General features: G+C 42.9%; 1 protein-coding gene across 4 annotated transcripts in view; it reads right to left on the bottom strand.

Moving 5' to 3' along the window:
* The window catches only part of UNC79 (unc-79 homolog, NALCN channel complex subunit), a 203,602-nt gene that overhangs the window by 75,758 nt on the left and 103,469 nt on the right, over positions 1 to 24,375 (bottom strand). For 3 of the 4 annotated variants that reach the window (XM_045201960.2, XM_053928854.1, XM_045201961.2), the window contains 10 exons: positions 22,064 to 22,285; positions 19,936 to 20,163; positions 16,202 to 16,343; positions 13,123 to 13,202; positions 12,892 to 13,040; positions 9,074 to 9,231; positions 5,993 to 6,174; positions 3,990 to 4,191; positions 3,177 to 3,356; positions 1,471 to 1,536 (listed from right to left, as the gene is read on the bottom strand). In XM_045201960.2, the coding sequence (XP_045057895.2) occupies positions 1,471 to 1,536; positions 3,177 to 3,356; positions 3,990 to 4,191; positions 5,993 to 6,174; positions 9,074 to 9,231; positions 12,892 to 13,040; positions 13,123 to 13,202; positions 16,202 to 16,343; positions 19,936 to 20,163; positions 22,064 to 22,285 (1,609 nt within the window). The remainder of the gene's footprint in view (positions 1 to 1,470; positions 1,537 to 3,176; positions 3,357 to 3,989; positions 4,192 to 5,992; positions 6,175 to 9,073; positions 9,232 to 12,891; positions 13,041 to 13,122; positions 13,203 to 16,201; positions 16,344 to 19,935; positions 20,164 to 22,063; positions 22,286 to 24,375) is intronic. The other variant, XM_024567696.3, reaches the window with a different exon arrangement.

Raw genomic sequence — 24,375 nt, 5'->3', positions numbered from 1 at the left:
CATCAACTGGGATCAAATAAAGGTGTGGCACTCCTGCTAGCATTTACCACACAGGCCTTGTAAGGGACACCCAGATGTCTGGGCCTGAGACCCAGATCTGTGTGTTACCAGCTAACCCGTGACACTTGCTTCTTTCTGAGAACCTCAGTTTCCTCTTCAGTGAAATGAGAATATTAACATATTTCTAGTGTTTCCGCTGTAACAGTCTATGAATTTTACATATGTGCACAAGGCCTGTGGTTTGACTCGTAGGTGTCACAGAGCAATGCAGCTTGTCACTAGCTTTGCACAGTGTACCTTCTATACAGGTGTGTTTCCATTGCAAAACTTGCTGTGCGTGCTAAGATCTACATAAACTGTAGATACGGTGCCCAAAAGTTCGGCCTTAAGCAACAAGCAGAGGCCATCTGCTTTACTTGTGGCCCAATGAGTAAGAGGTGGTCACAGAGGAGCTCATGACCTGCATGAACAACAGTATATTCAAGTAGCAAGTTCTTGAGTTTCCATTCAATTACTGTTTTAAACCAGCTGCAGTCTTCTGATTATCCCGGCATGTCTTTGCTTCCAAGTTAAAACACTCAGTGTCCAGTAAATAATAACACAAAAGTATGAAACTAGCTTGAAATTGTCTTATAAACGATTTGTAAGTTTCCAAATCTAAGCAAATTTTGCTTATGGTGGTATCATGTAAATTATCTTTATAGTTAATATGAACAATGCTGTTATTTGCCCCTTTCCATCTGGTCACTTTTGATGGGACAACTAGATGACTGAAGGCTTTTCTTAATGTCAAGAAACACATGTTCACATTTTCCCAGAGATGTGAGAGACTGGATTGTCATAATGAGTAATAATACTACAGACTAGCTTTTCAATTGAGCCTTAAGACAAAGAGAAAAGATGGGGTCTGTAATAGTCTTGCCAGAGTCCCTTCCACCCTTGGGATACTTCAGGATAAAATGTAACCTATCGTGGAACATCAAATGACAGGTACACCGTACCTGAATGTGAAATCCTCCTTCTCTGAGAGACAGAAATGCATGTAGAGCTGCAAAGAATTAGGAATGGCTAAGGGGAAGGTGAATGATGGTGGTTCGAACGCATAACTTTTGAAAATGCAAATGACATGTGTGTTTTTCCTAGAGCAGATGTGTATGAACATAATATTTCTATGTGTAAATGCAGATACACATACAAATATAAGCACTGGGCCTGGTTCTAGTCGTATTGGCTCTCCGTGGAAAGGCACACACTCAGGTGACATGAAGCTTCTGACTGGACCGAAAGTTAACAGGATCGAAGTCATCTGCTGACAGTGAAATAAAGAATTGCTATCTCGGGGGCTCGAATGCACGAGTGTCTGGGGAAAGACCCTTTGAGCCTGCGAACCCTAGATACATCACTCTGGTCTGTGCCTCGTCCACCTGGGATAGACAGTTGCACGCAGCCCTTCAGGTCAGAGGTACCCACCTGGTGTCTGTTCGGGTGTCCCACCGAGAGCTGGAGCAGACTGCTCATGCCTGGTCAGCCTCATGGCTTAAAAATCAACAACAACTCTATTTAAATAAGCATTAAAAACAACTTGAGCCTAGAAAATATACTCAGTGATAACTGCATTGGATAGCAGGGGCCAGTTTAGTTCTCCTATTTGTAATTAATTTCACATATGAGATGCTTACATCACAAATGTTTTGGGGTTTCACCTGAATTCCAAGAACATCCTTCAATGTTACTTTAATTCTTAATCTTCAAAATTGTCATGTGAGTCAATTAACAAGAAATAACAATAAATAAACCTTATATCCCAAACCGATCAGTCAGGTGCTAAGAGAGCTGGGAAATTCTTACAGAAGCTGTAATGTATTGGATCTAGGTGTTGGTTTGTAGGACCTGCTTCGGTGTCACCTGGGGCCTCACATTACTACAGGATATTGGTAAATGGGCACCTGCGGTTACCTTTGCTCTCTGAAAAACTGCATTATCGATTGCTTAGAGGGTTTGTATTGATTCTTTCAAAGTTCAACATACCACATTTCCTTGGCTTGTCAAAAAATAGAGAAAATGCAATAAATTAAATCAAATCATACTTATGATTAAAAATGGTTATGTTACATAAGGCTGTCTTCTGATGAATGCCAATGAAAAAGCAAACTTTTCAGCTTCTGACAGGACAAGAAATATGTTTTTTTTAAGATTTCATTTATTTATTTTTAGAGAGAGGAAGGGAGGGAGAAACTGAGGGAGAGAAACAACAATGTGTGGGAGATACATCAATCAGCTGCCTCTCGCACACTCCCAACCGGGGTCCAGGCTGCAACCCAGGCATGTGCCCTGACTGGGAATCGAACCGGCGACCTTTTGGTTCACAGGCCAGCACTCAGTCCCCTGAGCCACCCCAGCCAGGGCACAGGAAAGATGTTTTATGGTGTTTATTTTATTAACTTTACAGCAATTAAAAATTGAATAAATCATTTAATAAATTATATAAGTTAATAATGTATTTATATCCATTCACTAATATGGTGATTTAGTTATGAATTTTTACTTATTTCTCATTCATGAGCCATTGCTAATCATTAGAGTTCATCCAGTGATTTGGTAATGTAAGGAAAATTTTGTTCTCTTTAAAAGCGAAATATAAAGAAAGACCTTTAAAAAACAAGTGCATGTGGTCTTTGTATTAAGTTGGCAATGAAGACTGTTTTAATTTTACCTGGTAAACTAGGGCAGAAATTCAACTTCTCGGTCTGATTTATCTTTTTCAAAAGCAAACATTTATCAGTTTGTCTAGGAGCCTGTTTGGCTGCCTCTACCGTGCCCTGAATGACGACTGTCCAAGTCTCCAGAAAGCTCTCGGGTGACCCGGCTGGTGCAAACCTTCACATTTGAGGACTTAGGAGCAAATGCTCTACTTTCCTGCCAGGCATCAATGGGTTTGCTCCCTTGCACATTTTAGAACCATCTACTGCTGGATCCAGGCTTTGCTTCACCCCAAAACTAGAAAAAGCTACCCAGGGCACTAACACCCCTGGGGTGACCCTCTAGGGAATCCAAAGGCCAAACCTGATGACTGAGCTGTTTGCTAAATACACTGCTCTGTGAACACTCAACAAGACGAGTCAGCCTCAGAAAGACATTAAACAGACTGAAAGGAAGGATGAAAAAAGATACTCAACGAATTTTGGAGGTTAGGGTCTCGGGGAGGGAGAGCGCCCTCTTGGACTCGGCGGGCCCTTTCACGCTGTCTCTCAGGGAGCGCACGCTCTTCTGGCGGTTCCTGGCGAAGCGCGCCCGCTTGATCTTCCACAGCGCCGCGTCGCTGAGGTTGGCCACGTTGGTCCTCACCGCAGTGATGGCTGCGCAGGAGGAACTGGGGGTTATTTTCCTTAACCGGCTATGTCAGGCCACTGGCTTGAAAACACCCATCTGTGTATATTTTCAGGATTAACCATCTTTCGTGGATACATAACTCATTCACCTTTCTCTCTTGATAAGTTTTATATTAAAAATCATGACTACTGCCTATCACGACCATCATCTAAATACGATTAAATGATCTCATTTTGTTGTCACTGGATAACCAGTGGAGTGACCGAAGCCTTTCCCCTATCTCCTTTGGGGTGTCGGTAACAGGCATAAGCAAGCACGCAAGAGGGAATTTGCGAGGTGCAAATGCATCTCACAAGCCTGCTCACACACATTACAAACGTGATGTTGAATAATAGTTAAGGGACACCCATGTGCGTCACAAATGGTTCTCACAGGTCCTCAAAGAAATGAGAAGAATTATGATTTCGGAATGGCAGAAAATAGTTAACCTGCAGATCACCGCAGTAGGTATTCAACAAACGTTGGATAGACTGAGCACCTGAAGGCAAGGCGTCCTCCACAGTCGGAACTGAAACCCCAGGCAGAGCAAAGTCTGCTTATCTGCCAAGCACAAGCATAGGACCTGCAGCTCTTTAAAGCAAGTTCTTAGTTTTGCTTACTTGTAGGAAAAGGAAATTCTTTATTACAATCCAAATGCAGCTGAGCTTCCAAAGAAAGCGTCTCGAATCTATTGACAAAGAACTCCCAGCTCAAAGCAGGGATATCTTGCTTAAGAAAATGCAGGAGCAAAAGCTTGCTCAGGATTGTGGGTCGATCTTTCACCACAGTGTCAAACTGGAAGTCGAGACAGAGACACAGACCCTGGAGAAAAGGGGGAAAGGAGGGGGAAAGTCAGATGCAAACATCTAAGTTGCCTCCAAGCAAATACACTAAGCAAAGTCAGAGAAACAAGGCGAACTCCTCCATCTGTATTTATAATGTAGGATGGTCCAACTAAAATCTTTTTTAGTGCAAATGTTAACAAAATACAAAAGAGCAGCTTCTCCTAATTGTAGAATATTCCTTGAATTTTGACTCAGAAATATGAACTAAATGTATGTTACTAATTTTTTATCCAAATACCTTCAAACCAATGTTTCTTTTAGTAATGTGTGTAGTTTCCATACATTCAAAGCCACATTTTAGCATACACAAGAAGACGGCTTCTAAACTCCCCTTCAATGGTAAATTCTAAAATTGAGAATTAAAATTTCTACACTTGATCTTAGCCAAACAGCCTAGAAGCGATAGAATTAAAATCTCTAAAAGAAATTTAGATTTTAGACTTCTTTTAGTGATTCAAACCAAGAAAATAGAGTCATCTTCTTGGAATGTGAGTGAAACATGGAATCTTTAAAAATCAAAGACAGAATGGACAGAGCACCTATTTCTCCAGTATATGAGTCTGCCATTCCCTTTTTATTTAAATCAATGAAATTTAAAAACTGTAATTTATTCAACTGTCTTATTAATTCATTCAGCTCTCACCTAACGAGTGCCTCCTGGGTTCCGGGTCCCGAGCAGGGGAAACACATACAGCCACCTTGTCTTATTAAAATCGACACAGAAGCACTACCCAGAAAACAACGGGGAGTTTTTACAATGGAGGGTGTGTGTGTCTACAGGCAGCATAGCCCTGATGTTTTCAGATCCCGCACCATCTGCCTTTACTTCTTAGTCTTTTTTACAGGAAGAGCCCTTAAACTGACTGGGAGGCGGTGTGCGCGCACACACGTGGGAGCATGGCTTCATTATGAGTCAGACCTGAGCTTGCTCTGCCACTTACTTGCCACTTACTTACCAGCCGTGTGACTATGAAATTTCTTAACCTTTCTAACCCTCAGCTTTTCTGTCTGTAAAATGGGAACACACAAAAGGCTCCTGTGGGGGTTAAATGAGGTCATGCACAGTGGGACACTTTTAATCCACTGCCCTGGAAACACACGACCTATTTGATAAATGCTAGCTCTTGCCAATCTTAATAGTTTTAGTAACAATGATATAATAATAAATCAGGGGGTAGCGTGGAAAACAGAAGATTAGGACTTCGGCGGTTCTAGTCTTGGTTCTCCCATTAATTCACTCTGTCTCCTCTGAGAAGTGACATTATCTCTCTGACACTTGGTTTCTTCAACTATAAAATGCAGGTGCCAGAAGACAAACATACAACCCTCTCCAGGTCTCATATTTCATATTTCTTTGGCTTTAGTTTGTAGCATTTCATTTTTGGTAGCACATTTATCTTCCCAGGGTTTGCTTTGACTTATAATTCATCTGATTTCTCTTAGTATGTAGCCTCTAATAAAACGGCTTTTAGCCCAATAGCCAGCAAAATGGTATAAAATAAACAAGCCTAATTTAATGACCTGCTACCAAAAACAGCTATGCGATAATTACATCAGTCAGAAGTGATTCAGCACATGTACAAAGGCTGAAAAGAAAAGTATCAACAAATAAAAACAAGAGGTCTGTTCATAAGATATGGTTCTGGGATGTTTCCCCCAATTAAAAAATTTCCGCTGCTGTCATCATCATCATCATCATCATCAGTATTAGATGTGTGTATGTGACAAACTGACTCAGTGAGTTAGCAGAGCAGACAGCACACGCCGAGGGACGTCACCTGCAATGCCGGCCTCTTTATGGTGTCAAGCAGGAGGCCGGCCCTGGTAGCCACCGCTGGGTTGACGTCCTCCACGGCCGTCAGAAAGCAGCAGAAGGCGTGCGCCAGGGAGTACTTCAGCAGGTGGTTCTTGGTCACTGAGTGAATATCCAGAAATCTGCAAATCACAGCCACTTTTTCCACTGCAATGTGGAAGGCAAAGAACAAAAATAGAAAGACATTTACTTAGATAGTCTGAGCACAGAGCCCACAGAGATAAGGGTAACCCTGGGCCCCCCATCCACCGATTTTAAATACCAAAGGAGGTTCGAATGCCACCTTCTCAAGCTTCTTCTATTTTATCTGTACAACAGAGACTGTTTCTACTCAGTGCAGTATTTTTCTGCCAGGCAGCCTAGATTTAGCTCTGGGTTGTCTTTTTTTCTTTTTTAATGGTCTTTCCCTTTGTTTAACTTCCAGTTGTATTTAAAACTATTCAAGATGCCTCAGTGCTCATTGCTTCGTCCATTCCACAGAGGTTCCGCAGACCACGCCAGGAGGTGGGAGCTTCCCGCCAGCCTGGGCTCTAGATTCTGGACCCCCGACTCTACTCTTTGTACGTCATGATGTGAAAGGACAACCAGCCTTCCTGGGGCCATAGAGCACATTTCTTCCATGAAATAGATGCACCCTTGCTTGACTAATGTCTAATCACTCTGCAAATCTATGTTAAATGATTCCAGCCACTCTTAAAAACAGCTTGATGAAGTTATAGCAGATAGTGAGGCAATATAGTTTCATGCAAATGAAGACGTCTCAGTGCTTTGCTTAAGCTGTTTCTGCAGCCTGGAATATTCTTTCTATTCTTTTCTGCTAATGGACATTCTACCATCCTTCAAAGAATCTGCCGTTAAAATTCTGCACATTCTGTGAAGTCCACCCTGAGTTCCTAGAGTGGCCTTTCCACCCTGTGAACGCCTGCGAAAGTACTGTTTATTTAGGTTTGGCACGTGTGCATTGCAGTATGACATATCTTCTTTTGTGATCTCGAATTATATTTACACCATTATAGTTCCTTAACCGCGTACATGTTCATATTTGGTCTCATCAATTAAACTGGGAGCTGCTGAGAGCAGGACGCTGCTCTTTTACTCTTTATTGCTCCCACAGATATAGTATTGATTCAATAAATCCACTGATTCATTTATTTTAAATATATCTATAACTAAGAGACCATCCTAGGTACTTGTAGGGACATGGAAGTGCATGGAAAAATGAACTGTTAGGGACTGAATGTTTGTGCCCACCCCCCCCCCCAATTTACATGTTGAAGCCCTAACCCCCAATGTGATAGCATTTGGAGTCTCAACTTTGAGAGGTCATTAGGTTTAGATGAGGTCATGAGTGTGGGGCCCCACGATGGGGTTTATGTATTTATAAAAAATGGAGGGGAAACCAGAGCTCACATGCTCTCATTCTCTCTCTCTCTCCCTCTGTCATGTGAGGACACAGAGAGAAGGTGACCCCCTGTGAGGCAGGAAGAGCACCCTCTGTGAGGAACCAAACTGTACGGCACCTGGTTCTTGGAATCCCAGCCTCCAGACCTGTGAGGAGTACGTGCCTGCTGTTTAAGCCCCTGTCCGTGGTTTTCTGTCACAGCAACCTGAGCCAACTAACGTGTGGCTCATTCACAGGTCCTGACTTCAAAGTCAAGTCAACCAAAAGAGATAAGATGGGTGCAACTATAACCAAAAAACTGTAATTGCTGCTGCTGAGGTATAAATAAAATGTGGGGGAATGAAGAAATGACTTTCCACCAAAGGAACTGAGAAAGTGGAACTCAGTGGGCGCATTTAGAGGTGGCTCAGATGGAAGTGGCATCTGAATGGGCCCTAGAAGGGAAGAGGATTTCGGATTGAGAACAGAGAATGATCAAGACGTGGACGAGGGGAAGCGGGAAGCGATTGGGAAAGGGCGATGGAGCGTGGAGGAGGGGGGCGGCTCGGAGTGTCTGTGTGAGGAATATGAACTTTATTCTCCAAAAACCCAAAATCCATTTGATTGTTTTGAATAGACAAGCAACATGATCAGAACAGAGATGCAAAAGATTAATCTGGCAACAATCTAATCCTTCCATTGGAATGAAAGAGCATAGTTAATTATTTATCTGCTTTATTTGTATTTAATGCCTAAAAAATGTGGGCATTACCATGTTGTTTTTGCTAGGAAATTTTCTTCTGATCTAATTTCTTACATCATGGATGACCCTATAAACACACCAGCCCCTGGAATTCACAGTGGCAGTAAAAAGGCCAGAGATTAAGAAACTGAACTCTTAAGTATAGTCGTTAACTCACCTGATGGAATTCCATTTCTTTGCCCAATTTTTGAGACACTAAAGTATACAGAACTATCCTGATGAAGCACAGTATGGTGTACCAGCCCTACGTGCTGCCCCAGAGAAGGGAAGTACGGTGCTAGCAGAGTGAAGCCAGCAGATGCGAGGCTAAGAGAACACATCTTTCCTTCCTGTGTTCCTCCGAGAGGCTGCCATTCTAAGCACTAGCGTATTATACCCATCCCTGCCCTGGACTCGGTCCCTGATGCTTCAAAGGCAAAGGTATAACAGCAGAGCTCCTCAAACTCCATTGAATTACCCGGAGAACATGTTTAAAATGTTGATTCCTGGCCTTACCTTCTGAGGTCCTATTTCAGCAGGTCTAGGATGGGGCCCAATAGCAGTGTTTATAACAAACACTCCCAGCTATTTTGATGCAGGTAACCTAGTAGGTTGACTACGTGATTGATCACTCACGCCAGGGCCCATTTGCAAGTAAACAAGGAGGCAGGTAGTAAATACACCTGGGCGACAGGTATTAACTGGGACTATCCTAGGCAAACTAGACAGGGCCACCCTACCCAAGGACCAATCTGCCAAATTCTGTTATCGAGGAAGCTCAGCTAAGTACAAAGAACACCAGCAGCAGGACAGTGCCCTTTAAAAAGAAGGGAGGGAAAAGGCGGGCCCAGAAGAGATCTCCTAACTGGGCGTGTGCTTTACACCGTGACGCAGAGAGGACGGTCAAGCTAATACCGAGGTACCTGCTTCAAACCTCATCTTCCAGTCCTTGCTGTTGAAGTTGCCATTTATGATTGTCCAGAAAATGTCAGCACCATGAGGAAGAGACAAAGCGTGGAGGAGGAGAGGAACCGCCAGAGAAGACAACTGGGAGAACTCCGACTTGATGACCCTCCACAGGCTGGAAGTCAAGAAGAAGCAAAGGGGTGGCAGTTAGGTGGCCTTCCTAGAAAGAAACTACTATCATCTCAATTTATAAGAAGTGTAGTTAGCAGGTAGCTAGTAGGAATGGTTCTAGTGAGTAACATTCATCCACAAAACTATAATCTTCTGATAAACTTTTCCTATGCTCTGTTCCAGTAATGTTTTTTTAAAGTAATCACTTTTATGCAACAACATAGAAAAACATCTACCACTTAACATTGCATTTTTTAACATAAAAATGTTTAGTTTTATATTTTAAATTCAGGTATGGAAGTGAACAATAACTTAAATAATATACAAAATTGATATTAGTTATGTTAAGATAATGAAGTGATAGTGATTTTAAGGGTTTTTTTTCTTACACTCAACATCTGGGGGGTTTTGTTGGTCTTGCCTGCCCAGCAGCTTTTCCCTCTTATTATCCTAGCAAGAAACAACTCTTTTTCTATTAAGAACAGCCTCTTCAATTGTCAGGGCTATCAATCAACTCCCAACCCCTCCCCTCTTTTCCCATCGTGAACGCAAAACCCACGCTGATGGAAGTACTTCACTCCCACAAGCAAAGTGACTAGTCTAGGGGTGGGCATGCGACAGGAGCATGGGAACGCCGGAGCCCTCTTCGCAGGCATTGGTACGGGCTCTTGGACAGAGAAGATCTCTCTTCTTCTCATGGGGACAGCCTGCTGACAAGAAGCCAGTGCAGATGGAATGAGACTCAGCGATGGGGAGGGAGGAAGAAAGGGCAGAGGAGAAAGAAAGAGAAGAGAGGAGAGAGAGAGAAAGAGACATATCCCTCCTAACACCGTGTGAGTACTAGCCATGCCTAACCCCAGACCACTACTGAGCAAAAATGCACCTTAGCAAGTTTAGCTAAGCGTCTATCAATTTCTACCAGAATAATTTTCAAGATATATTTTTAGTAATAATATATTATTGGCTTCAAATGCTTTGATTCAATTATTTAAAGTATGCCGTTTATTTATTTTTGTTGTTTTAATTTGTTTTCTATTTGGCTCCAGAGTTAATCCAGAAGCAAAAGTCTTTGTGACTAAAAAACTCGTAACACACCACTAAAAGATGGGAGGAGTGACACGTTATCTCCATTTTATAGGGAATACGTGGAGGCACAAGTCACTGAAGTTGCTGGTATCTCAGAAAACATACTAGACCTACAGAATGAAAAGGGGTCATTTTTAAACAACGTCTGAGCAGTGGAAATCAGACATATACGGATCCACCCCCAACCCTGTCATTCATTAGCTGTGTAACCAAGTGCAAATGTAACTTGTCTGAACTTCCACTTCCCCCAACGCTGGTCGTATTCAATGCACAGTGCTTGCCCCACGGCAGGTATTCAAAAGACCCGACACTGCCATCGCCACTGTGAGGCTAAGGGTATGATGCTTCTAGACAACAACAGGCTCTACACAGACTGCAGGAAAAAAGGACATAATCTCTGCCTTCACGGAACTTGCAGTTTAGTAAACGGAGGCAAACCATATACGGCACTGCTGGCAACCCATCTCAATGACAAAAATCCCTGGACTTGGCCAATCCCATATGGCTTTCTCAGTTCCCTAAAGCAGCTTTGTTTGAAAAGCAGAAGAGTGCCCTTTTTCCAGATCCCTTCATTGTCCGTCATGGTTTTTGAGGGAAAACCTGGGCTTTGTAGCCCACAGCCTGCAGCAGAGCCGATGACACCAACGATCCATTTGTCCCAAGTACCTATGCGATGAGGTGGCTTGAGCCAGCAGAGCCAGCCCACTCAGTCCTCCCGCTCTCCTGGAACGAACAGAGCTTCTGCCTAACTCCCTACCCTGTTCCTTGACTGCTTTTGCCTGGATTTGCTGCTTGTCTGGTCCTTTCAGATCATTGTCACTCTTCCCCACATCCATGGCCCCCTTCTGACAGCTCCTCCCATTGCGCCTGTAGAAGCCCAATGTCACTGTAAGAAAACTTCTTTAGATCCTGCATCTTTCCCACAGTATGCTTCTGTCCCCACCCCCTAAAAGCTCATATCCACCTAGACCCCAGAACGTGACCTTATTGGAAATGGGGTCCCTGTGGACATTGCCCACTTCCTCTCAGCCACTCCCACACCCCTGGAGCCCCAATGAGAAAGAATCACAAAGTCCTCCTAACTTGGTCCACCACAAACTGGTGCTAGCTAACTTCAGCTGGGCCTGAGGCTGGCAATTCTTTGGTTATTTCTTGTTGACTCCTGACTGCTTTCCTCCCATGGGCTGTTCCATTCTTTTTGTCCACGTTCCTCAAGCTCCCAAACTGATCTCTGTCCCCTCACCCTCAGGAGAAGACAGCAGTACCTACTGTTCTTAAAGTTTCAGTCATCTGTCATGAACTCCTCTTAACACTAGGTTTCTCTTGTCCTCAAAATGTACCTCCTGTCAAAGGAAAGAGCATCCCTCCTCTTTCCCACCCACCCCTTGCCCTTGAATGAATTCTCTTGCCTTCCAGGACCTGGCTCCAGCAATGGGTCCCTTTCCTCGGGTTCTTTCCCACTGACCACAAATATGTTCAGATCTTTCTCCTAAAAATCTGATATTCACTCCCTTCTCCCTCTAAGTATTGGCCAAAAAATCTGTTTAGTTTTTTCCATAAAATAAAAGACACATTTTCCATTTTCACCAATAACTTCATTGACTTGGATATTTTGAGTATGTCGTCTACCTCCCACTTGGTAGAACATCGATTGTTCTCAATGAATATCTCAATTTGATCACTACCAACTGCAACCGGTCTACCCGACCATGGAGCATCATCCAGAGAAAAATCTCCAGCATGAAACTTCCCAAACCACTTTTGACTTCTCCACACACTGCACAAATCTATTTTTGTGTTTCAGCTGCGTTTTTACCTTTCTTGAAATAAGAAGACATAATATGCCAAAACTGTTGTGTATTTTCTTCCATCTTCAATATTAAAATGGCTACACAAACACTCACCAATTTGGTAAGGTTTTTTTCAAAATGCACATTGATATGACAGCTGTCACAATACAGTCTAACAAAATTGTTTCAAATGAAGTTAAAGACAACTAAGCGCTACTAGAGGACATTGTATGGGAAAAAACCAGAACTTTTTGGCCAACCCAGTATATGACCTTTCCCTTCCTTTCGTAACAAACTCTTCAGAGGAAGGTTCTGTGTTCTATGTGCACACGTCCTATGCCCTTGCACCATGCCTTTGCACTCCTTTCCATGAGGGTGCTTCCCAAGTATCTCGCTCTTCTCCATACTCACGCTATTAAAGTACAACTCTGCCCCTGCTCCTTGTTTTAAGATCTTCCGTAGATCTCCAAACATTATTAAATAAAGTCTCTATCTTCAAGGCCCTTCCTTCACACGTGGATCCCAACCTATATTCTTAAGCCATCTAACAACGGAAAGGTATAAAATAATCCTTTTTTTGCCTTTTCTATTTATATGGTATCTAGCAAAACATTACTATTACTCACATTGACATAAAAATTAAACTAAATAAAAGAAATGAAAGTAGTACCCATAGGTGATTAGGTTGTCTTGGCTAAGAAAAATAACCCAGACAAATAGGTAAGTCTTATTCTAACTTTAATTTTCACAGCCACGGCCTAACACATAAACAAAAAAGGAAGACGTACCTTGCAATCAACATATGATCCTGAATGTAGGCTAAAAACTGAGGATGATCCTTCCTAGCGCTGTATAAACACTGTCCATGTAGACAGAGAGTCTTCAGGCAATTGAGCATATTAAAGAGAATGTCTGGCTCTTCAAACTTCGCCATTTCCTATGCAAAGAACCACACGGTTACTGAATTACCTGAAACAGCAATGCTGCCAAACCAAAAGTTTAAATATTCAAAAAAATACCTGGAAAATGGTGTATATTAGCCTCAAAGTTACTGGAAGCTGTTGGTAGCAAAACTTTCTTTCAGTATCGTTCTTGACTGCTGTGAAGAAATAACCACACAAAGGTTAGCCCGACTCCTCCTCTCCCCTGCCGCTCGTGACCTGATCAAATCATAAAGCCGAGAGGAGTAAAAACGGATACAGCACACATACACTTTTAAGGTGTGTAATGGTTTTTGTTTTGATTTGTTTTGCCCTCCAAGTTAGCATATACCCCTTCTATGATGCAAGTGAAGGAAACCTTCTAGATTTGGGATTCCCAGCTTCCATTTTCCACTGTGTGGTCCATCATGTACTCATATGCCTTTGGCTCCCTGAAGTGACCTCAGCCCCGCCCCACGCCCCTGTGGGCCACTGGTTCTGCTGCTGCCCGGAGGGGCCTGGGGCCTGGCTACGTCTGCTTTCCTAACTGAAAGGGAGACGAGCAGGTACTGAAGAGAGGTATTCAAGTTGTGTTAGCACCTAAGGAGGGATTTGCCCCATGGACTCACTGGAAAAGGGAACATTTTAAAGAAGTTGAGTATATTCAAATCAGAACATGGCCTTATTTTCTCAGGAGTTTCTCTAAAATCTTTGCTTCTATGGTAAATGATGGCAGTGCACTGTACGTGAGGCATGCTAGAATAAAAGAATGCACAAGTTAATCAGAAACTGGTGTAAAATGTTTTCAAATCACCATTTTAAGTTTTGGCAATTCCTAGCATCGGAAACAATGTGAGTTGAACCCTCTTGGCACCTGTACTAGATAGTTTATTGGAGATCGCCCACCCTAACGTATCTTAAATCCTTGTAATCAGCACTCGGCTCTTTTGTCCAGTGTGAAAATTTTTACAGTATTTTCACTGGAGGAGACATCTGACTGCTAGAAAAAGTAGCCACAGCCCACCAAACGCAGAAACAGGAAATGCTCTAAAACGAACGAGAAATCCCTGCACAGGGGGCTAGCGCACTGTGTTTGTTCTGTGACAGAGGAGCTCAGGACCACTGCCAGCGGCAGGACTGGGGACCGAGCTGCAGGGAGGGCTGGCTTTGACAGAAAATTAATGGAGGCCTCCCTGAGGAGACAATTTATAACTGTACCCTGCCAGACAGCAGAGACTAAAAGAAGGAAAATCGACCAGAAGCTATAACAGGAGACTGAATACATGTTTGGGGCAGATGAATAAATCAAAGGTTAAACAAGTGAAGTTTATGACTGTTAAGCAGGGAAAAGAGTCATTTATAAAAATAAGCATTGTTCGAATAAAATGTTACATATAAAATAAAAGTGGCAGTTCATTGACTTCTATGCTATCTTGGGTTTAAAAAATATGTTGGCATATGAATAGAACAGGTTACTGGGTCATAAGTGAAACCCTCGTTTCCTTCAGCCATAAATGCAGCCTGGGCCTGGGCCTCAGCAAGTATGATTAACTCTAGGCAAACCAGGAGACCTGGCTTCTAGTCTCATCCCTGCCACTAACTATTTCACGATATTTGGATATCCAGTTCACAGACACCCCCCGCCCCAGATATACCCCGAGTTGGGGGGGGGGGGCGGGCGAGGCTCATCCATTTTGTTCTCTTCTAACTCCCCAGGTGAGCCAGGTGCTCCATCACCAGTCTGGCAGCACGATCAGCACAAAGCACAAATTAGGAATGAATAACACGAGCTGCGTGAAAACAGGCAAAGCCGTTTCACTCATCTGAGACGTACAGGCCTCACCTGTGAAGTGAGAGGGCCGAACTGAATCAGCAGGCTTCAAACTTCTTTTCCGCGGAACACTTTGTTCAAAGGAAATCACACCCAGAGCGCCATCATATGAAACAGAGCAAGTCAGGGCAGTCTGGTGGAAGCAGGCTGGGCAGCCTGAGTCTTTACCATCTATTTACCCACGTCTTCCTCCCAACTGCCACCCCACATAAGGAAGGTCCAAAGGAAACAACAGAGAGCCTTGTACAACTCCAAGTGCACGCTGAAAACCAAAGAAGTGGGTTATCTCAGGGGTTCCTTCAAAGTCTGTTTCAGTGGTTCGAGTGTGAGTCAGGATAGTCACACTCAACTGACCATTTACACAGTCCACGCAGAAGCAGTTAGTCCCAACAAGCATTCTGCAGTAATGACACAGCTACCTTGGTCTGCATATGACACCCCAGGACCTGCAATGAACCCCACACAATAGTCACATCACAATATTTGCTGTTCACAGAGGGCGTGAGACAAAGCCCACACTCCCCAAACTCTGGCTCTGGGAGTGGGCCTCCCAGGGCCCAGCAGATATTTTAATACATCAGGACAGTGGAAGCAGGGAGACTAAAAGCTCCTCAGATTTGTTCCAGGGCCTTCTACATTCTCAGAGTGCCGCAGTGCAGATCTAGACAGCAGGCTTTCCCAGAGGCACACGGGGTCCCGTCCTCATTTCCTGAAACTCCTTCAGCGTCTGAAAGCTCGAGTGTGATTCCGGGCCTGCCTGTTATCGTGCTGTCCCCAGCTAGCCACACAGAGCTTTTAAACAATTAGCAAGAGGCCACTGTCCCTCCGAGCTCTGAGCTGAGCCCATCAGCCTTTGAGCACAAACGGCACAGCTATTGCGTCATCAGCCTGTCCAGAGTCCTGGCCACGCCCCTGGGGCGCAGAAGCCACAAGAGCACAGGTCCATCACCTCTGTCCCAACACACTCTGCTCTGGCCAAATGCCCCGAGTGGCTGTCGAGAGCATCAGCACCCTCCACTTCTGCCACTCACCTTGGTTCACAGCAACTTCTGCACAGAGAAACGATACACTAACATTGGGGTTTTGTTGATAACAAGCTCCTGCTGCCAGAAAGATGCCCAGTGGCCTCTGTTCCACTAGAAACGCATCCTGCACCTGTTCAGTTCATGATCGAAGTGGGGGGGTGGGGGGGGAGGGAATGGTTCACTTGCATAGGTCGATATTAAGGAAGCCAGGTCTGAACTGGTGCAAGTCAATGGTAATCTAAGAAACCAGGCTTCTGAACGTTGGGCCAGTGCAAACTGGGATGTGCACACAGCTGTCTCCCATCAGCCAGAGTTCACCTACCCGCAGGTTCCGAGGGCTCCGTGCGGTTTCCTGGGTTCTCCCTGTGCTTGGTGGATGGGTTCTCCTCCTCCTCACCTTCAGGGCCTATAATAAACTCCGCTCTGGAAGAAAGGAGGCTATCTTCAAGGCTGTCTGTGGGCTCCTGAAACAAAAATGACAAGTGGCCCAATGAGCAGCCCTTTGGGGATATAAAGAACATTCTAGATCGAGTGAGTGCCTACTGGGCCCCAGCCCTGTGCCAAGCCTGGGAGCAGAGGTACCTGCCTCAGAAGAGACTTGAGTTTATTTCTGTAATGGTTAATGGAAATTTGGGTCAGCTGTTAATGAAACACTTTCATCCCCTTGAAATAAATATGGGAAAATATCAGAAACATTGTTAAATCTTCTTAGGCCTGCTTTCCCCTCTCTGCTCTAATCCCTGTGATCATATCCTACTCATCAAGGGATTCCAACCCATGAACGTTTTGTTCAATAACTACTTAGCAGGGAATAATTAGGTTGTTATTATTATATTTTAAATACATCAGTACTTAAAATATAAATATCAACTGTCTGGAGAAGTCAAAATTTTAGGAATAAGAAATTGCTATAACATGTGAGTGAAAGAGAATGAGGTATCCATACACAGATTTATAGGCAGACAAAATGTGGTACGTGCGTACAATGGAATATTATTCAGCCATGAAAAAGGAAGGGCCTTCTGACACATGCTACAACATGGATGAACCTTTTAGGCGTTATGGTAAGTGAAATGAGCCTGGTACAAAATGGACAAATACTCTATGATTCCACTTACATGAGGTATCTACAGTAGTCAGACTCACAGTAAGAGAAAATAGAATGACGGTTTCCAGGGGGAAGGGAAACGGGAGCAGGGAGTAATTGTTTGATGAGTACAGACTTTCAGTTTTGCACGATGAAAAAGTTCTGGAGATTGACTGCACAACAATCACATTATAAACCGAGTTTCACGAAGTTCGATCTGCTGCCAGGACTCTCCCATGCACGCCCAGTGACCCCCGTTTCTGGTGTCATCCTCCAAGGCACAGGGGCTGCTGTCAAGCATACTGGCCTAAGCCCCCTGCTAGCCTATCCTTTGTATCCTCACCCTATGTCCGCCACCTGTCCCCGGATGACACCTGAAGAGCTAAGGTGGCTGATATGCACAGTGGGGACCAGGTGTTCTAGGACAGAGCCCTCTTTACTGACGAGCATCTCCCCCATAAGACTTCGAGAGAGGAAAACGAACTCCTTCAGCTTCACCTCCACAGCTGGTATTTTAAGCCAACGATAAATGTCAAGAGCATTGTGCACAGAGAGGATTGTTTCAATGGCTCGGTCTCTCCACATGTATGCTTATTCCTTCATGTTCCATGGGACGGTGGTATGAAAGCTGACGCAATACAGAAAGCCTGCCGGAACAGGGGAGGGGCTCGCCCCCCCCCATCCCGCATGCTCTTCACACTCTCGTTCCTTTCTCAAGGAGAAGCCTGCACTTCATGTAGCCCTCTCCTCTGCTGGTCCTGTTCGTAAACCGCAAACTACTGTAATCCATGGTTACTACCATCCCCAAGGTCACAAGGACCCCTAATTTCAGAATCCCCTGAACACATTTCAGGCTTTTATTTTTCCCCCCTTGTCTTGACATGATTCACTATTCCTTCCTTTTTTTTAGACTATCTCGTATCTTGGTTTTGGAGTTAATTGCTCTCCCTCAGTTTTTCTGTGTCTCTGGTGTCTTCGCAATTTACCTCTGGTCTTTACGTCCTCTGTTTACCATCTCAAGAGTTGGTCCTTCGCAGGATTCTAGCCTTAGGTCTTTTCCATTCTCATTCCACACATCCTACCACAATAGGCTGGTGACTGCAAACCTGTATTACTGCCGATCGCTCTCTTAAGATGCAGATCCACATGCCTGATGGTGCGTGCCAGCCCCGCGCCTATCTACAAGGCATTTCAGTGCTCGGTGTCTAATTGTGACCACATCGTGGCCCACTCCTTCCCCAAAAGTCACCTCTCCCGCTACAGTAACAACTTTTCTGTCAATGGCGACGTTTGTAAATGGCAGTGCTAGAAAACAGATTTGTTCTCAATTCTTCCATCCCTAAATGCCAAAGTAACAAGTGCTATACTGATCCTCTTTCCTCAAAAGCCTGCCAGGCCTGCCCCTTCTCTCATGCCCACCACTGCGTTGGTCCAGGCTCCCCTGTTTTCTTCCAGGAGTGACCACAGTGAGCTTCTGATAGAGCCCTGGCCCCAGTGCCCACAGTCTCCACTCCGTCCTCCACAGACAGGATGAATTTCTCGAATTCATCGAATTGGATCACCACCAGATTAAAACTCTTCAGCATGTCCCCATTGTCGCGAAGACAAAAGCCAAACTTCTTAGTTTAGCAAACAAAGCCCTTAATAAACCTGAGTATAAAACCGAGTCTTTCTCTACTCAGCTGTCACTGCTTTGCCATCCTTCTCACTTGCTCTAGTGACAGTGAACTACTGGCAGTTTCCTGAGGGCGTTGAGCCCTCCTTTCCTCAACCTGTGGCCTTCATTTCATTAACTCTGCTCCTCCTTCAAAATAAGCTCAGGAACCACCTCCTCCAGGAAGACCCTCTGGATCCCTGTCACACCTCTGAGGCAGATGTGTCGTCCTGTCTCTGCACGCCTGTGGCCACCTTGTCCATACCCCTCTCACAGTCCTCACCACTCTGTCTGTCTCCGGGTTCTCACCGACTTACACATCTTCCTGATTAGACTCTGAGCTTCTTGATTTTATTTTGTTTTCATATCATCTATTACTGTGACTGTTTTATAGCAAGTACCCAATGACAATGTTAAAAGACACTACTGCAGGGATGTTATTTTGCAACAGGCAGGACTAATGAGTTAGGTGGGCTGAAAGGTACTTAAAAACTGAAGAAACACTTTACTGTTTGCATGCTATACCTCAAAAAACAGTTTGAAGTCACATTAAAACATTCACACCTAAAGAAACGTTAGGGGAGAGGAAGAAAAAGAAAAGATGGCGAACACTGGCTCAAATAATTCTAGCTACGGTGGCGTAAGGGTATTCTGGTGACGTGTGTGACTTAGATGGAAGATAAGCTAACAGGAAATAACTAATGTGTGGAGCAGCTAATATATGCTGTCTATTAGCTGTTCCTTGTTTAAATAATTTTCTTGGGCAGCAGAAAATGAAATGAAGATTTTATTGGCTGCTGACGAAGTCAGTGGGTCTTACAAACTAAGGTTACCTAAGGCTCCCAGTGTCCTTGGCCAATTTACTTACTCAGTGTTCGATGTGTACATTTTGTAGTATTCGTTGTTACCCAAACTCTGTGATATGACTTTCTGATAAAAGTTATTTCAAGAATACCAGTAATGCTTTGTATTTATGAAAATTATATGAATGGATATGCTACAAACCCACTCAAGACCTAACTCAAGAATTGTATATAGAAAAATAAATAAATAGGTAGCTATTAAAAAAAGACTAGCCACCATGAAAATAAAACTTAAGCGTTACAAGGAAAAAAACTGTATATAATATAGCTACATCTCATGTTACTTTCCAGGAGCCTGAGTTGGTGGAAGGAGCAGGAAAACTTTCTTTGAACAGAGTTTCACACAGAGCCCAGCATGGAGCACAGGCTAACACTGGGGGAGACCTCATTTCACCAGCTGCTCAGTCTGCATTCCCGTTAGACAAGGGCACCTCATTTCTTTAAGGGCTTACCACCAGCCGGCTTTCCTCTTTAGGAGCCAGTCTCTCCAGGAGTTCGCAAGCAAGCTGATAGCAGAGAATACTAGACTGACATAAGTTACACTCAGTTGCTTTTTCGTCCTTCTGGCAGCTGTGCGAGCCCCCCCAGGGGGCTTGGAAGACGTTGTTTATAATGGACATAATGTCCTTTGATAAGTTGTGCTCTAAACCCATCGTGATTCCATCATCCTGTAACTCCATCTGAAAGACACCAAAAAAAAGTCCAAAAAAAAAAAAAAAGAAAAAGAAGAAGAAGGAGTTTGATCCTTTTGTCCACTATTCCACTGGCACACTAATTGGGGATAATTTTCATTAACTGACAATGTTAAGTTATTTAAATATGTAGAGTTTATAGACCATGGATATAAATTGATTTCCACGAATTCTTCTAAAAAGAATATAAACACAAGCCAAAGTAATGAGAATTATTTTTGAAATCATGTAGGACATTTAAGTTTTTAAACTTATCGCTCTGTGAGGTTTTACATATTTAAAAAATGCTGCCCCTCACCCAGTGTTCAGATACTGATTTCTAAATACCCTTATCCATTAAAAGGAACCAGGGATGCTTGGAGATATGGCTGGCTTCAGGTTTGGGGCAAGGAAAATGTGCAATGAACCCAGAATATCTTGTCAGGTCAGAAATTATGGAAGTATTCAAGAATGATATGACCATGTCAAAAGAACACAGGAGCCAGCTTGAAGGGACTCTCACTGACCAACTATGGGCCAATGTAAGCATCAAAATAAATAATCAGAGCAACAGATTTTAACCCACTGAATAAAACAAGAATCCAGGAGTACATGAGGGTATAATTAGATAAATAAATAAACATATAAATGAGAGAGAAGGAAAAATTGGTCCTTCAGTGGAATGCCAACTAATGAATTTTTTAAAATTATGGAATCAGAAAATTAGCATTTGATAACCATTACAGAACTAATTGATTCAGGCATGAACCATCTATGGATGCTAAACTAGTAGGTAAAATTCTGATGAGAAACAGGAAATCTCATAGTCTTAAAGTATCTCTCTCCAAGTTACTTATTAATTACAAAGAAAAATGATGGCTTTGTAGTAGGGAAATTTGTAGAAATCACCTTCACCAAGTTATTGCCACCGATAAGGGGACATTGTGGTCTTATGTGTTGTCAAGGAATACATCACATCTATGGTACCAGTGCCAAAAAACGCTCTACCCAAATCAATTCACAAAAAGACATGAAACTCAAATTGAGGGGTGTTCTACAAAATAACTGGACTCTTTTAAAATGTCAAGAGCGTAAAAACTAAACAAAAACTGAAGAACTATCCTGGATTAAAACTGATGCGGGATTGTGTCCTCAAACAAAAGCAATTCTTTTCTTTTGTTATAAAGGTCATTGTTATATCAATTTTGAAAATGAATAATTTCTATAAGTTAGATAATAGTATTAAAACAATATTAATTTTCTGATTTGGTACCTTTACTTGGTTATGTAAGAAAACGTCCTTATTTTTTACAAAAATATACTCTGAATTTCAAGGTTAAAGGGACATCATGCTTGCAACTTCCTCTCAAAAGGTTCATTAAAACATTCATGCATACATACACAGAATAAGAGAGAGAGAGAAATAAATAAATGTGCTAAATGTTAATATCTGAAGAATTTAGGAGACAAGTATTTGGGAATTCTTTGTATTATTCTTGCAACTTTTCTGCAAGTCTAAAAATATTTCAAAATAAAAAGCTAAGAAAAAATGTTCCCTTGACCAAAACTTTTAAACTTCTCTCTTAAAATTACCTTCAAAAATCAATTTATAAAATATATTCAAATCAGCTCATCACTATAGAGCTGTACGTTGGTATTCCCACCAATAGCATTACCCAGTTTGTTCACCAAATTCGTTCAACAGAATCAATTCTAATGATGCTAGGATGTTTCTAAAATTCATATCCATTCTCCTATGTCAATGTCATTGCAGGCTCTTTGAGAAATGTCTTGAGGAACACTGAATCATTTCAGTAAGTGTAAAGATGTCCAACACAGAAAAAAATCACTATACAATGTTTTTCTCATCCTTCATTTCTGAACTAAAGGAAGCTCATGCTTCAGCTACCTGCTTCAGGAGAAGATCAAACATGAGGATGAAACAATTTAGATTCATTTCATCATCTTCACAATCAAAGTCAATAGTCCTTCCTCCTGGGTGTCCAAAATTCTTGAAAGGGCTACGAAAGGGGCTACGCATAGGGCTCCGAAACGGACTCTGAAAAGGACTATGAAACGGACTCAGCATATTGTGCTGAGCTCGCCGGCCAGGATCAGAGGCAACACTCACCTAGAAGAAAGAACATCAATGCACGTAAGTGAACTTGCGGAGGCACAAGAGGCCCTATAAACTAGTGGGGACTGTGGAAGGTATTTCCAGCTGCCACACTGATTTCCTTTCTTAGCCAATAGCATTAATACCTCAAAATACTATAAATTTTTTCAAAATATAAAAATAAGAAATAAAATTACCCAAACTTTCTGTCAGAAAAAATAAAACATCAGCACTCTGAAGAATGAAGGCAGCTGTCTTTGCCATTATATATATTTTTGATGGTCTATAAAAACCTACCTTTTTTAAAATATATATTTTATTGATTATGCTATTACAGTAGTCCCATTTTTTTCTCCCCTTTCTTCCCCTGTCATGTACATCCCATCAAACATTTCCCATGAAACTAAATTGCCTGCACTACCTAAAACCATAACCTAAAAAGTGAGAACTTAATGAAAATAAAACATTGCTAGATCAGTTTTAGAATTATAAGCATAGAAGGTCAGACTGTCATGTCTGCTTAAAGAATGGACTCTGGGTATTATAATTATTAAACTGTCATGGGAGAACAATAGATGTCAAACCTGTTTACTAGTTATTCTCCATGTGCCAACCCAACCCCCTACACACACACCCTGGTCCTCACCGCCCTGCTCTTCCCTGCACCTACACCCAAGGGTGCCAAGGACTGAGCTGCTCCTGGCTCTCTTGCTGACTGGCTGCCAGTGGTGGTAAGACTACGGGAGGCACAGCAGGAGACCTGAGGCTGAAGGAGAGAGAGGTGGGACTATTTCTTCCCTCTCCTTGCCTGCTTTGATGCTACATCTCTGGCAGTGTCTCCATCACCCTGTAGCTCCTCTAGCCAGCCCTTCCTTATAATTTCAGCTCCCAATGGGCTTTAGGAACTGTTTACCTTGCTCCTTCAACCCTAGGGGTATAATGGTTTCCCATGGAACTATTGGTTCACCAACAGTTCGCCAACCCTTATTGTTCCCTTAACCTTTCCCATAACTCTACAGTCAGAGTTTCCATGAAAGCCCTTTCGCTTGAACCATCTGGGATAAACTCTGTAGCAGGACCCGACTGACATACCTGCACATCACTCTCGATCATCTCTCTTACAGATCTCTAATAACCAGCAAGGTCCGTGAACATATTTAAAATAGAGAAGAAGAGTACCCCATTAAGAATCAGAATACCTGGATAGATAGTGTTATCTATGGACAGTCACTTCAGTTCACTCAACCTCACGTTAAGTAGTTGTAAAATGAGGATAATGAATTCTTCCCCAACTGCTTCACACGGTTCTGTGATGTCATTAATTGTGAATACATTGCACAGTATAAAGTGCTAATGAAGTAATATAATATTAAAGGTTACAGAAGAAAACAAACAAAATATAAATGGCAGCTGGTTCCTGTGAGGCAGATTGTTTTTTTTTTTTTAAAAAGCACTGAATATAAACTAAGATCCCATGATTGTGTTATATTCTCTAATCCCCGGGCATCAGGTGGAATGACTGGGGGCCTGTGGCAGACCGTAGGGAAAATGTAAGGGAGAGGCTTGACAAGGAGAGAGCCGAGCACAGTCCTTGCCCACTGCGAGACGCTAGCCAGCCTCTCCAAAACTGGCCATGGTCTGGGAATGTCTTTACATCACCCGAAACTCTCTCGAGTCCTCCACAGAAAAAGTATCGATAGTGTGTGACATTTTTCATATACTTTAAACCAGACTATATTGACTTTTCTCATCCAAAAAGGTACAAAGGGGTCAATTAAATGGTCTCCGTTGGCTCAGAGTGACAGCATCCCTCATAGTCACCATATGATCTCACCTATAATTGGAACCTAATCAACAAAACAAACACGCAAGCAAAATAGAACCAGAAACACTGAATCGAAGAACAATCTGACGGTAACCAGAGAGGAGGGGGGAGACAGATAATGGGGGAAAACAGGGGAAGGGCCATCAAGGAACATGTACAAAGGACACGTGGACAAAGCCAAAGGGGGTAGGTTCGAGGGTGGGAGTCGGGGATGGGTGGGGCGGGGGGCCAAGGTAGGGTGAAAATGGAGACAACTGTACTTGAACAGCAATAAATAAAT

This window comes from Desmodus rotundus, chromosome 7 (genome assembly GCF_022682495.2).
Source record: "Desmodus rotundus isolate HL8 chromosome 7, HLdesRot8A.1, whole genome shotgun sequence".
Classification (NCBI taxonomy): domain Eukaryota; kingdom Metazoa; phylum Chordata; class Mammalia; order Chiroptera; family Phyllostomidae; genus Desmodus; species Desmodus rotundus.
The sequence above is the reverse complement of the archived record's forward strand: the minus strand, read 5'-3'. Positions and strand labels throughout refer to the sequence as shown.